Here is a 15567-nt window from a genome sequence, read left to right as displayed (position 1 = left end):
AGCATCGTGGTATTTCCTGGTCGGGATGTGTGTAGACAGGTCGTCGTCAATTTACTGTACGTCAATTCTTGTAGGGCACAACAGGAAGGTTGTAGCCGTTGAACTGACGCGGAGTGGCGTAATCTGTGAGACACAACTGGCAAGTTGACTTTGTACTGTAATGGCCTGATCATTAAGTATAACCGACGATTGGTCTCAAGTAAAAAAGACAATCAGTTGCTGATAAATTAATAATGAACCAATCTTACAAATGGTACAAAGCTGAAATACAAAATGAAATACAATTTTTATTTTTATAATGTGTTGAATAAATGTTATACTGTACGAAATGTATATAAATATAATAATAGCATAGTCCATTGATCGCAAAAATAAAGTTGCTATTATAAAAGTTAAATTCCAGTATATCACGGATAAAGAGTTCAAATATATGATGAGCGGTCTGAAGTCATCAAATACAATGTTATTAATGTAATTCACTCTGTGGTTCGCCACGAATTGTGTCCAAGATGACGTTTGTCCTAAAATGTTATTACCTTGCAGTTTAGTCAGAGATATTTGTGAGAGAGAGAACCGTACCAGTAATTTCGATCATTAAATGTTGTACACATGTTTAATATGTATAGTCCTCCTAGGCTAGGAACACATAAATTGATTGTGAAAATAATCAAACAAACTATATAATTTGAGGAACGATGTTACAGAATAATTACTACATCGCGTGTGTGTCAAGGTTAGTTACTTACTAACAACAAGTTGGTACCCTCTCTCAATTTCTGTGAACAACTTTGCTTGTTCTTCCGCGAATTGCATCTTAGTGATGTTACCCGGAGTTAGAAGGTTCCAATATTTTATTGAATTTGGTAGGAAGCTGAATTTCAAAGTGTCCGTCTTGGTTCTTAGTTGATATCTGTGGTTGTTGAAGATTTTCTGTTGGTACTTCGGCTAGATGGTGTGTGCATTTTCAAAATAAAATCAGTCTGTTTTGTCTTCGCCTATCTTTCAATGGGTCTAGTTTAATTTGGTATAAGATTGAAGTCTTACTTCCTGGTTCGTAATTGTAGTTATATGTTGTGAATCTCGCTGCTCTTATTTGGAGATATGGTTGTTAATTGCAGATCTTTGCTTGATTCTGTTTAATTTAGATTATAGACTCGGGATGATTTGGATTTTTACATTGTTGAGACACATGTCTATTGTTGAAGACTGTATGTTTCCCTCTAGATTTGTTTTGGGTTATTTTGGTTGTTGGGTCGTTGTCTCTTTGGCGCATAGGTATATCTCAGTTCTCCTTTTATTCATTTTCTATGTAATATATAAGGAGATTTAGGTGAAAACGTAACGGTGACAGCAACCCAATAATTCAAACAAAACTAACAAGCCAGTTTTAGAGCAAATCAATTCGAGTAAAATAATACTATCAGAACAGGACTTATATTTGCATTTTATGGTCAAAGAATTTTCATTGAAATACATTTTATAGATCTTTTCAGGTCGGAAACACTGACAAAATTGAGTTTGATATATAAACTAAGACCTAGGGCTAAACGTGGACACGGTCTGGATATGTATGAAATATTTCCAAAGTTGAGCAAAAACAATCACGAAAATAGACATTTCAGTTAGGAAAAGCGAAATGTTCAAAACATGACCATCTTAATTATTTTATAATTGTTATCGTCCATAATATGCATTGAAATGTTTGCCAGTGGTTGTTAAGCAAACAATAATATAGCAACTACCATCCCCTTTTTAAACATAACAACTGCATTATACCAAGATACTACAAGATTATCAAACAATAGTAAGAAACATATGAATGAACAAAATACAATAACCGTGGCTGTTAAATACAATTTGCCCAGCGGGAGATATTACTGCACTTTAGTATGGATTGTTTCAAAATTTCCTATCCTCTGTAATTTCACCTACATGTATAAGACCTAATATTGACCAAATAGTTGTACATATGAACTGATTTGCGTCAAGTGCTAACAGTCTATAAGCCTCGATATATCCAGTTAAGGATATTGCTGATATGTTCGCCTATCGAATATTGATTTTTGATATCACTATTTAAATAAAAACTTGTTAAAACTTTAGCTCAGAGTTGTTAATATCCAGCTTGTTAATAATTGTAGATTTACTATTATATCAATAACGGCTCAATTAGCCTTTAATTTCTATCTAAGTAATGGCCGAAAACGCTTCAACATCAAGTTTTCCTGAGTTTTTGTCGAATTTCGGGGAACTTTATTCAAACATGACAATTACAACACGTGCTCCTAGAGATGGTTACGACGTGCCTGTGTACGGCCTGGACAATAATCACTTTGCTTATTTGCATATAACAGCCCTATCATGTATAATAATTAGTTTTGCCTTCTCTGTGGTTGTAATCACGCTCTCATTCCGTTCTTCAAGACAACGATTTTTCGACTGGACAAAAAGCGAACGTTTCGTTGTTTATATGGCATTATGTGACGGACTTTTTAATCTCGGACATTCCTTGGACCATTTGCATATTTTCATTACAAGGGATCACGTAAGACCACGTGCTCTTTGTATTTGTTATGCTTTCGTTATCGGTGAGTTTATTTCCGCTCAGATGCTGATGGTTAACATTGTTGCAATTAACGCTTTTGGTATGATATACCTCAGCAAAGATATGAGTTTTGGAAGATGTGATTGGAGGCTGCTTTCGTATACTTTTGGTGTTCCCTTCGTTGTTTATTTGGTTGCGGCCATCCTTGGAAAGCTTGGTCCAACAGGAGCTTTGTAAGTATACATTTTATATTATTCTCTAACTTTTAGAGCTAGAACAGTCGAAACATTTTCAAAAAAGAGGTAGAAAATACCTTCGAGGCAATTCAAAAACATAAGTCGAATAAAAATAGACATGTAAATCACCAAAACGAAAAACGACGAAAAGACCAAAAAAAAAAAGATTAAATAATTCCTGGTCCATTAGTGGCACCCGTCGCGTTCCTCATTGCAAGTTGCACCCGTCGCGTTCCTCATTGCAAGTGGCACCCGTCGCGTTTCTCATCGGCGGCAAGTGGCACCCGTCGCGTTCCTCATTGCAAGCAACAATGTGGCGACAAGTCGCATTCGGTGAGGACGGAATTGTGGCTATAATTGGTGGAACATATCTTAGTTAAAACTATCTCTATCGAATAGAAATATATGGCTTTTGATGATAAACAAAGTGGCGTATTTATGAATGGACAAAAAATAAATATAAAAGATAAATGTCTGTCCGAAACAACCTACACAGACTACATGTATATATGGCATAAAAGGGGTTTGTTGAAATTTGCCATAAAGCCATCAACAGCGTGTGTAAGTAACGCCCGCTATTCTCGAACTGTCTATTTAAGTGATGTAAAAAAAAAGCATTAATTATAAAAAAGAAGATGTTGTATGATTGCCAATGAGACAACTCTCCACAAGAGACCAAATGACACAGAAATTAACAACTATAGGTCACCGTACGGCCTTCAACAATGAGCAAAGCCCATACCGCACAGTCAGCTAAAAAAGGCCCCGAAATGACAATGTAAAACAATTCAAACGAGAAAACTAACGACCTTATTTATGTAATATCGTATATTCATCAAGTGTCATTATACATTATCAGAAGTAGTAGTAATGAACTTCTGACATTATGAATAGATAAACAGGAAATTCTAAGTTATTGTCATGATTTATTTTAGAAAAAAAGGATTTTCCTTAAAGGAAAATTTAAGGTGTATGGATAACTTTTCATATAAAGCTGATAATGTTTCCTGTTTATGGGAGGATTTCATTAATTTTTGCACTAATTTACTCATGTTCAAGTATTTTTTATCCTTTTCTGTGTTTGATGTGAATATTATCAGGAACTTGTGAATATGTATTTGTATGGTAATTTGAAAATCTCTAGTAATTGTTTGTTTGATGAACAGGAATAAAAGCCCTGTTCATTGATAATTTTCTATGTTTTCTATGTATTGTGTGTGATTTTGTCCCATGTACATTTACTCCATATCCTTTCATTTTCTATTGAGATGAAAAAACAACTTTTTATTTATTAGCAGAAAGGCTCGTAAATAAAGTAACATGCATGATATTTAACCGACCAGCATAGAAAGTTTTATAATACAAAATTAAAAGAGGAGTTAATCCCCATAATTCTATTTACCGGTAAATTAATTACCACTTGAGGCGCCCTTTCAAAATTTTATTTTGCAAATTAACTTAAAAGTTTCATTTCTTTCATGGATATCTCAAATCCATTACCTTAGTGAGACCTGGGACTGTTAGTATAATAGTCCCAGGTGCGACTCGGCTATACTTTTTTATTTATTTTATTCGGTGTATTTACTCCTAAACATTTGTTTTAGGTTTTGCAATCCTACCTAATTTGATTTAGAGCATCACTTACGATACATTATTTGTCAAAATGTTCGATTTAATGCATCAAAACTTGTTCTGTGTAATTATGTTATTTCCACTTGTTTATTATAATACCTCTACCAGTGGAAGATATGTTATAGTTAATATTAGAATGGCTATTTTTTTCTGATTTGCTTAAAAAAAATAAGGATTCCTTTCAACAAGGGTGACCTATATACCCGTATGATGCAAGAGGAAGAAAATTAGCCTATAGAAATATTATCCGAAACTTCGAAAACATGTAGAAATTCCATATGTAATCAAATGGAGCTTAGTTATTCAGTTTAAAGAATATTTTCGAATACGGTCCCCCTTTTTCCAATAAACAAATACAAATCATTTAAGACGGAATTTCTTACTTTACCCAATTTATCCGAAAAACACACACATTCATCATGCGCACAGTTGGACAAAGGTAAAATACCATCCTCATTAAAGTAAAAACTGTTTAAGATGAACTGAATGAAAAATTCACGTTCTGTGTCACGTATTAACATACGCCATAAAAAGATGTTTAATTTTACAAATATTCATAAATTTTGAACTTTAGTGCTTCCATTAATCCGTTTAAGCAACTTTTCTTTCGAGCCAAAATAATACATCTTTATAATTGGCAATTTCATTTATAAATAGATCAAACTCTTTTGAATAGAACCAATACCAACTGCTAATAATAATTCCTAAAATCTTGACAATACTAGAAAGCATCGTCACTCTAAGAGAACACGATTAGCATGCTGAGTGGCAAACTCTGCTATCAGTTTATTCTTACAACATCATTGATCATATTTCTTTCGTTACATTAATTGCTATAATATTGATAGTATTACAATGCATGTGCAAGTAAGCATCCTCGATATATAGAATGTTCTAACATTTAAAACATGCAGCAAAGTTTACGTTTTTAAGGATGTTTGCTCCTCTTGTTTTTGAATTTCTGCCAGATTTTCGGAATCCTCTGGTTTTATCCATGTATTGCCATTAAAAAAATTTGCCCACTGACCCCTACTTTTCTTTTCATAATTTTATAACATATAGTTTAAAAAGCCATATTTAAAAATCTTATACAATCCTTGTTAATTTTTCAGTTTTTTAAACAAAAAAGCGGCCAATGTTAAAAGTATGAAAAATCTAGAGAGAATCATTTCCCGCCAAATTTTCAATGGCTTATATCTCGAAAACAAGCACACGGACCCTTCATTTTTTTCTGCTTTTATAGTTCCTTTATTTATATACTATCAATTTATAACAGTCTTTTAAAAAGCTTGTTATTTTGAAACAGAGTAGCGAACATCCTTAAACTATTTTGTATTTTCTAAAGTGCTTTTTCTTGTACTTTACATTCGAAATGCATATCTTCCTTGTGGTACGTCTATCACTCTAAAAAGAGACTCACAAGACTTATATTTGACATTCAGCCGCCCGAGAGAGAGATAAATAGAGAGAGAAATTGCACTTTCTTTTTTGTTTCAGACACGGAAAATAATGCTTAAAAATGTATAAAAAACCATGTTCTTGCAGATTTTTGTGTCAAGATTGAAACAACAAAAAGGCGCTGACTATTTTGAATTTTTTCCTTTGATATATGACAAAATTTTCTCTAAATAAGACGCGAGTTTACTGAAGACCTGACCTAAGAATTACAAGAAGCACTTCAGGCAAAGAGGCATGATAATATTAGTACATACTGAATTTTTTTCATAAACATGCTAATATTCGCTAGATATGAAAAGATGCTATAGTGTTTCTGGTATAACGGCTTTTATTTTTATTGCATTTGCATCATGGCCTAGTAAGAAATGAAAATAAATAACTTTGCACAAGACAGGATGGCAATAAATATTATGCAACACAAAATTCTTTTTAACAAACTTTTTCGGAATTTCAGGTTCTCGGTGCTCCTCAAATTCGTAACTTATATTTGGCTTTTTAACTTTTTTTATTCGCGCGTTACTGATCAGTCTTCTGTAGACGTACGCGTCTGCCGCACAAACTTATAAGCATGATATCTATGATGAGTTTTTTATTAACCAAAAAATAACGGTATAAATGTAGTCTTTGAAGACCCATTGGTGGCCTACGGGTGTTTTCTGCTCTTTGGTCGGGTTGTTGTCTCTTTGACACATTCCCCATTTCCATTTTCAATTTTATTTTAATCCAACAAGTACTAAACATTGGGTGTTGATGAGAATACTCGACATTGCAATAAGGAGTTGCAACCAACGTTTGTTAGATACAATGCCATTTTTATTACAAATGAACTTTAAATTTGCAATAGATAAAACAATTAAATAAGAACAGTTGTATGACTGAGGGGAAAATCCAATTCAGTACGGTTTTGTTGTATTTTATTCGTTTCTTTTTTGAGTTGGGGTGATGGAGGTTGATTGTTCTCATCAGATCGAAACTTGAACGCATCTGCATTTCGCTACGAAGTAGCCCAACTATCTGACAATGTTTTATAAGGTCAAGAAATTAATACAGTGTTTATATATATGATGATAAATAACAACGGAATACATATTGCTTTTGATTAAAAGATCAAATATAATAAAGCAATAATGTTCTATAGGTTCGTTGGTACCCAGAATAATTAATCTTTGGCGTGATTGTTTTCCTATAGAACCAACATACTTTTGGATGACAGTCCTCAAAGATTAACCTCTAACGTTTACAATAAGGTGTAAGCTTTAACCCCGTTTAGAATGCTTCAGTGTGACTTTAATCAGAAGGACAGTAATACACGCACTGTTCATTTGCTTTAGGCTTTGTCAATAGAATGTAGGGATTTTGTGTCATGAATATGTACAATCTGATTGAAATTCAGGTTATGTGTCAACGCTTCGCTTACAAGGAACACTACGTTCTACTTTTTATTCTTGTAATAAGTACATCAGACAATGAAATTTCATCCTTCATATTTTTGAAGATGTGTATCATTACCTTAAAGGTTTCTTAAACAGAAAGTAGAACAAAGAAAGCTTTGTCAGCTATGGCATGGTATTGGTTGCAAAAATTTGATATTTTTCATTTAAATGCAATATTTCTATTTTATTGGTATATTTCTTCATTTAAATGCAATATTTTTTTATTTGAATGGTATATTTTTTCATTTAAATGGTATAATTTTTCATTCAAATGGTATAATTTTTCATTCAAATGGTATAATTTTCATTCAAATGCAATAGTTTTTATTCAATTGGTATAAAATGTCATTTGAATGCAATATTTTTTATTCAATTGATATAGTAGTTTTTTTATTTATATGCAATAATTGCATTATGGGAAATTCTTTGACGTCATAAGGTCAAATTTGCAACAACGTTTGTGATTGGTCGGAAATTGTTTGGATTTCTCCCCTTTCTTTCTAAACATGGTGACCAAGAATTAAAAAACGCGTCAGAATATCGCCCCTCTAACTAAATCTAACGTTCGTGCGAGTCCTGCACTAGGTGTTAAAATCTTGTGGTCATAACTAGTATTTCTATTGCAAAATTTCGATGGTCAAAACGTTCGGTCCACTTTTCGAAAACCGTTTCATTGTATATGGATTTATATGCAAGTATATTATTAATTCGTATATTTTAACTAATTTGATTCGTTCAGGGATAGTCACATGTTAAACTATATTTTCGAAGGTAGAGAGAAAACGGCGGATAGCAAAAAGCATATTGCACAGCAAAAAGCATATTGCACGGTTATTTTAAGAATATCTAAAAACCGATATACTTTGTGACGTCATGTAATGAATTTAATGATATTGTTAAAAGTTTTATTAAAAAATATCTATGATCGATTATTTAAGAAAAAAAATCTTCAAATACATTAGATGTAAAAAAAAAACATCAAAAAAGTAAATGAAATAACAACTAATCTGTTGTTATTGTCTAGGAGACAATATGATATCTATAAAATTACAACAAAATCAAATGACGATTTTGATACAAACATGGTCGAAAATTAATAATATAACAATTATAGCCTATTTATGAGGTCAATACAGGATATATCGACCCAAAGAAGTATATCGACCTCGGACTTCGTCCTCAGTCAATATACTTCTTTCAGGTCAATATATCCTTGTATCGACCTCCTACAAAGGCTATAATTGTATAATATCGTTTTTTTTTAAATAGATTAGACACCGTTGGTTTTCCCGTTTGAATGGTTTTATACTACTAATTTTTTGGGGGCCCTTTATAGCTTGCTGTTCGGTTTGAGCCAAGGCTTCGTGTGGAAGACCGTACGTTGACCTTTAATGGTTTACATTTACAAATGGAGTTGGATGGAGAGTTGTCTCATCGGCACTCATACCACATCTTCTTATATCTATATACAACGTAAACCAGACGTTTCTCAGACTGTTTTCTTTTTTTTGATAAATCCTTTGCCGCGCGTTGTGTACTGATTGATAACTCAGTCTGGGAGAACAAGATTTATTTCAGTACCAGTTGTAATTAGGTTTGAGCAAACTTCCAGTAATTGCAAATACTCTTATGTCGGTGCTTTGTGTCTATTGTCTTAATGTTAGTTTTTTTGTGTGTCTCGTACCGATCTTTTGAGTTAATTTGCTGATTTGTGCAGGTTGTTATTTTATTGTACTGTTACACCACTGTCCCAGCTTCGGGATGGGTTGCTCACAAACATGGTGTTGTACTGTTACACCGCTGTCCCAGATTGGGGGAGGATTGGGATCCCGCTAACATGTTTAACCCCGCCACATTCTGTATGCATGTGCTTGTCCCAAGTCAGGAGCCTGTAATTCAGTGGTTGTCGTTTGTTGCTTTGTTATACATATTTGTGTTTCGTTCATTTTTTTGTACATTAATTCGGCCGTTAGTTTTCTCGATTGAATTGTTTTACATTTTTGATTTCGGGGCCTTTTATAGCTGACTATGCGGTGTAGGCTTTGCTTATTGTCGAAGGCCGTACGGTGACTTATAGCTGTTGATTTCTGTGTCATTTGATCTCTTGTGGAGAGTTGTCTCATTTGCAATCATACCACATCTTCGTTTTTATATCCACCCTGCCATATTCTTTATTTCACGCGGCCTGTCCCAGGGATGGAGCCTGTAATTTGGTGGTTGTCGTTGGTTCCTGTCTCGACTCATATTTGATATTTTGTAAATTGTTTTGTTATGTATAATTAGGCTGTTAGTTTTTTCGTTTGAATTGTTCACACTTTTCATGTCGGGCCTTTTATAGACGACTTTACAGTATCAGGTTTTTGTCATTGTTGAAGGCCTTACGATTGTCTACAAAAAGCATTTGTCTACATGACGGCAAAAAGCTCTACAGAGCTTATGTTTGTAGTATGTCATGTAACCCAACTTAAAATAAATTTTTCTTATCTTATCTTATCTTATCTATAATTGCTTACATCCACCTCATATTTGAACTCCGGTGGATAGTTGCCTTATTAGCAATCATATTCCATCTCTTCATATTTATATTATATACGTGACTTCTAAATTCGTGTTTTCCTGAACAAGCATGAAATAATTTTCACTGGGCGTTAAAATTAGCAACAAACAATCAATCAATTTAAACTTGTGTTAAATAAGAGGAAAACCATTTGATATTTATTTATTTGTTGGGGTGGGGGACAGAAGGATTTCATATATGAATATGGTTGCATGGTAAGAGCTGAATAATAGGCATGATTAGCGACAGATTGAAATGAATAATAATGCCCTCTCTTCCCTTACCCATCCCTTATCTATAAATTTAAACTGACCACCACGGAATAGCCCAATAGTGTTGAAAGTAGCGTTAAACACCAATCAATCAAAATCCCTTCCCTAGAATATCAAATAATCGTCCCTTAACTGTTATTGTCCGTGTAGTTCTTCTATTTATCCAGCTTATCGTCCTACAGGGATGTCCTACTAAGGCTGTCATACCATAAAAACGTTTATAAAACAGCTCACATTCTAATATATCTGCATTCATAAATTTATTAATTTCATTTAGACTAAACGACGCCATGTTTGTTATGTGCCTCTGCCGTCAACCTATCAAAAAAGAAGAGGTGGAAGAGAGCCAGAAGATCTTCCCAATGCAAAAAAAAAAAACAGAAATGGACTTCTTCTGGCTCACTTCCGAAGAACAAAAAAAAAACGCGCCCCATTGATATGTTTTAAAAACGCCTTGCCCCTACCCTTTTTTCCAAAAAAATGGCATCATTAAATATATAAACATATATATAATCATCAAAATTAAAATGCTATTGTATTTTTATAAGACCTACTTTATTACATGACCTGGGACTAATGACATCTATCTATAAGTCCTAGCATACATTAATTATTATAATATGAATATGTTTCTTGTTTTAATAACCACATATGATGCTATGCATTAGTCACCATTTATCAGGACATGAATTGGGTTTACATAGAGAGGATAAGGGACGACATCAGAAAATCAATGAAGGATAAAAAACTGAATTCAAATAGTTTTTTTGTTTTTTTGGGGGGGGGGGGGTGGGGGGGGGGAGGGTGTCAAAATTGCTGCAAGTTTTGTTTAATTAACATCGATTTTATATATATCCTTATTGGTCAATCAATTTTTCCCAAATTAAGTTAAGAGGGGGGGGGGGGGGGGGGGGGGGGGTAGGGGGTTAGTGAAAAAAACTATATGAATTAAGTTTTTTTTATCCTTCATTGAACTTTTGATGTTGTCCCTAATGTGCCAAAAAATAGATAAGGGCGGGACCAAACCTATAGATAACATAATAAAGAAATGATGAAATATACAGAATACGTTGACTGACTTTTGGTTGCCTTATGTCCAGTGGCAAATATGTCACGCATGTTTAGGACAAATATAATAGAGATCAAAGGATAAAGAATAGAGTGAAATGGTAAAAACTAAAAGATATAGAATTATAGAAACGATCTTTGATCTGAAACCCCTACCCTCACACACACACCATAACCATTACTGCCAATAGTCGCATATATACATCTCTATACAAATATCTAAATTTGAACCTACTCCCCCCCTCTAGACACCGAGGTTTTGGATCCGCCCCTGTTAAATGTGTCTAATTATATACATTTTATACGGGTCTAGATAATAGCTAAACGTACAATCATATAATTTGTTGGATACCTAATTATATTATATAATGTGTCACAAAATAAACTTGTATACCCCCTTCCAAATGCAGTTATTGTAAAAGTAAATCATTTAAAAGTCCTGAAGATAAAATATGTTTTGAAATATGCCCTGCATACTTATTTATGCAAAGACATATAGTAATTATTGAACTACTGTGGGGCTTGAAAAAAAAATCTATTTAAGGGATTCGGAGACGAGAACAGTAAAAAAAAACTTAGCAACGAATCCTAAATGTAGAATGATTTGCAGCATAAGACATGAGAGCACATATTATAGATAGTATTAAATATGAAGTTCATGCCTCCTATAGTGAAGTCCTATGTCATAGGACTATTGTTGTAACATGGGTTAGTAACTGGTTCCAATTTATCCTGAATTGTCTTTATTAAAGAATTAGTTCCAGAGTATAACAGCTTATGTCTCTACTTGTGGGTTTCTGGTTCTGCTGTCGTAATTAGGTGATTTTTTTTTCTACATGTAGTAAAAAAGAGGGGGCTTAGTCCAAATAAGTGTAACGTCGACGTCCTGGATGCTTTTTATTCTTTTTTCATGTGTGCCTTCCTGCAACGTCTCTGAGGATCAAGAAAAGTAAAAAATGATATAGCACTAAAGAACGTCATGATTACATGTACCTGGACTTAAAAGGGGGAGGGGGCTAGCTATGTATTTTTTTTTATTTCAATGTGTAGACTGTAGGAGAGTTTCTTCAGAAAAGGTTTTCATTGGAGGTGTTTTTGCCATGCATGCAGGCATCTTTTTCTATCAATGAACAAGTTGTGTGTCAAATTAATTATTATTACTTGTCACTCGCGTTTTTTGCTCGTCCCGGCCATTATTGGCATTAACAGCCAGTGCACAAACTCGCACGAACGCCAAATTTAGTTAGAGAGGCGATATTCTGACGCGTTTTCTAATTCTTGGTCACTCAAGTTTAGAAAGAAAGGGGAGAAATCCAAACAATTACCGACCAATCAAAAACGTTGTTGCAAATTTGACCTTATGACGTCAAAGAATTTCCCATAATGCAATTATTGCATATAAATAAAAAAACTACTATACCAATTGAATAAAAAAATATTGCATTCAAATGACATTTTATACCAATTGAATAAAAAATATTGCATTTGAACGAAAATTATACCATTTGAATGAAAAATTATACCATTTGAATGAAAAATTATACCATCTGAATAAAAAATATTGCATTTAAATGAAAAAATATACCATTCAAATAAAAAAATATTGCATTTAAATGAAGAAATATACCAATTAAATAAGAAATATTGCATTTAAATGAAAAAATATCAAATTTTTGCAACCAATACCATGCCATAGTCAGCCTTGTTATCAAAGCGTGGTCAAAGGATCTGTATTTAAATCAGATTGGAATAAGTACACCATATCCCTTCCTTTCCATCTCTTTTGTCTATCAAACCAGTAAATTATTAAAGTGTTGTACCGATTTCACCACGCACGATTTATTTGTACTTTAAGGTTTTTATCAGCATTTTGGTATATTTTGAACATGTTATCAAATTATAATAATCAATATTTTATTCAAGAGCAATACAGCTTATAGAATGAATATACATAATTACAATAGATATACCATTACAGAATGTAACATATATATATACGTATGGCGATATAACAATCAGAATTATGATAAATAAGGAATCATGAAAAAAAAACAGCAATTTTGACAGATTTTCGCACGTTTAAAATATCTACCCAGAAAAATATATATGAAGGACATCCTTAAACAACAGTAACTGTTTGCTGGATGTAGAGTTATATGCATTATATTGTCCTTCGAGTATACTAGTAGTTAATTAATTTGGTTAGTGATGTCCTTCGATGCAAAATCTTTCAAAAACATGTGAAATTTGTATTATTGTCTTCATCAGCAATATGTGACCTGTTGTCAGGTCATTAAAGATTGCATATTTTGGCGTTAATATTGATTCACTTATAGGGTCTTTGCATCGGCACTAAACACATTTATTTAAAAACCAGTTGTTGGCATGACACGGGTTATGTTCTTCTCATATATGTTATGATGGTATGATACTAAACCCCTAACGGGAAGGATTGTGCCTGATATTCATATGATGAAGACATAATCTTTCAATCAGTTTAATTGAAGTCTGGAGCTGGCATGTCAGTTAACTGCTAGTAGTCTGTTGTTATTTATGTATTATTGTCATTTTGTTTATTTTCTTTGGTTACATCTTCTGACATCAGACTCGGACTTCTCTTGAACTGAATTTTAATGTGCGTATTGTTATGCGTTTACTTTTCTACATTGGCTAGAGGTATAGGGGGAGGGTTGAGATCTCATAAACATGTTTAACCCCGCCGCATTTTTGCGCCTGTCCCAAGTCAGGAGCCTCTAGCCTTTGTTAGTCTTGTATTATTTTTAATTTTAGTTTCTTGTGTACAATTTGGAGTTTAGTATGGCGTTCATTATCACTGAACTAGTATATATATTTGTTTAGGGGCCAGCTGAGGGACGCCTCCGGGTGCGGGAATTTCTCGCTGCATTGAAGACCTGTTGGTGACCTTCTGCTGTTGTCTGTTCTATGGTCGGGTTGTTGTCTCTTTGACACATTCCCCATTTCCATTCTCAATTTTACTTAAAAACATTTCACATAATTGATAATTGTTGATAATGTGTGTGAAAAAAATTATATCAAAGACTCTTTAAAATTCGAATACTAGTAGGTTATATCATTCAGGAACGTTTCAATAGCGCTCATTTCTCAATTTTTCTAAGTGAAGTAAGACAATTTTAAAAATTTTACATTTAAGCCTGTTAAATACACATGATATCAATATTGTATTATTTCTATTCTTCAATAGATAATCCATATTAAAGTTATTTGAATTACATTTCAGTTGCCACTTTGACGCCATTAAAGGTACAGATCTATATGTATACTACCTCACAGTGCTTACCTTTGTCGTCGTCGCAGTAAACAGCACCCTGTATGTCGCTACGTGGATCAAGATTTACAAAGATAGCAAGGAATTAGCTAATGTCCTTGGCGAATCGGCTCAATCCATTAAAAGCATACACAATGCAGCAAAAAATATGTCACTTTTTGTTGCAGTTTTCTTCGTTCAGTGGTTTTCCTTGGCTGCCTACTCCATCACTGCTTTGCTTGGAAAGGTCCCAGAAGTTATCCTATACTTAGCAATTTTCTTCAATAATTTTGGCGGAGTTCTAAATGGAATAGTTTTCATTATTATTAAAAGACGGAAGAGAAAAAAGGCCTTGAGGAAATCAGATATAAGTGAGTCTGTGGCAACAATTACCTCAAAAATTTAACTCGAATTGAAGCTGTTACAGTATATCTGTTGTTCATTTTAACGTCCTAGAATACGAGTTCCCTTTCTTTTTTTATAAGAAAAGTTTTTTTCATAGAAAATTTATCGTATACATGTACAAAAATTTAAACAAACTCTTAATCCTAAAACAAAACAGCTTGACAACAAATTAGGTTTTTTTTAAAGTTACTTAGGTGAGGGCAGTTAATCCTTGAAAAAAATATATTTGAATATATATACATATCTTTATTACATGAATATGATAACTATAAGGATAATATGCATTTTTTTATTTGTTTGTTCATGTTTGTTTGTAAGCCATTACATAAAGCGGACATAAACTACTTGTCAATAAAGTAAAGTTACTGCAGATTTTGCAGTTAGCAGATGATGCACACTAAAAACATTGTCAAATTATCTTTTCCGAAGAGTCGTGTGAAAATATTGATTAATAGTTACAAGAATTCTAGACATTCTTTCAAATATGTTTAGTGTTTCAGAGAAAACAAAAATCAATGCATTGTTTTGTAAGCTTAGGAATTAGTGCAAGAACTTCAAAATACAGTATTGTAAACGATTAACTGTACGTACTAGCGTATAGAAAATTGAAAGGCACAAACATTTGTTTGTTTGTTATATTTAATTTTTTTAATTTCAATACACATTACTTTTCAA

The 15567-nt window shown here is 33.1% G+C and overlaps 1 protein-coding gene across 1 annotated transcript; it reads left to right on the top strand.

The window, feature by feature from the left end:
* Positions 1-2263: 2263 nt before the first annotated feature.
* LOC127733717 (uncharacterized) lies at positions 2264-14893 on the top strand. The gene is made up of 2 exons (XM_052243032.1): positions 2264-2778; positions 14587-14893. Exons 1-2 carry the CDS (start codon positions 2264-2266, stop codon positions 14891-14893), a joined length of 822 nt encoding a protein of 273 aa, XP_052098992.1.
* Positions 14894-15567: the final 674 nt, after the last annotated feature.

This window comes from Mytilus californianus, unplaced genomic scaffold (genome assembly GCF_021869535.1).
Source record: "Mytilus californianus isolate M0D057914Y unplaced genomic scaffold, xbMytCali1.0.p SCAF_3, whole genome shotgun sequence".
NCBI lineage: Eukaryota > Metazoa > Mollusca > Bivalvia > Mytilida > Mytilidae > Mytilus > Mytilus californianus.
The sequence above is the reverse complement of the archived record's forward strand: the minus strand, read 5'-3'. Positions and strand labels throughout refer to the sequence as shown.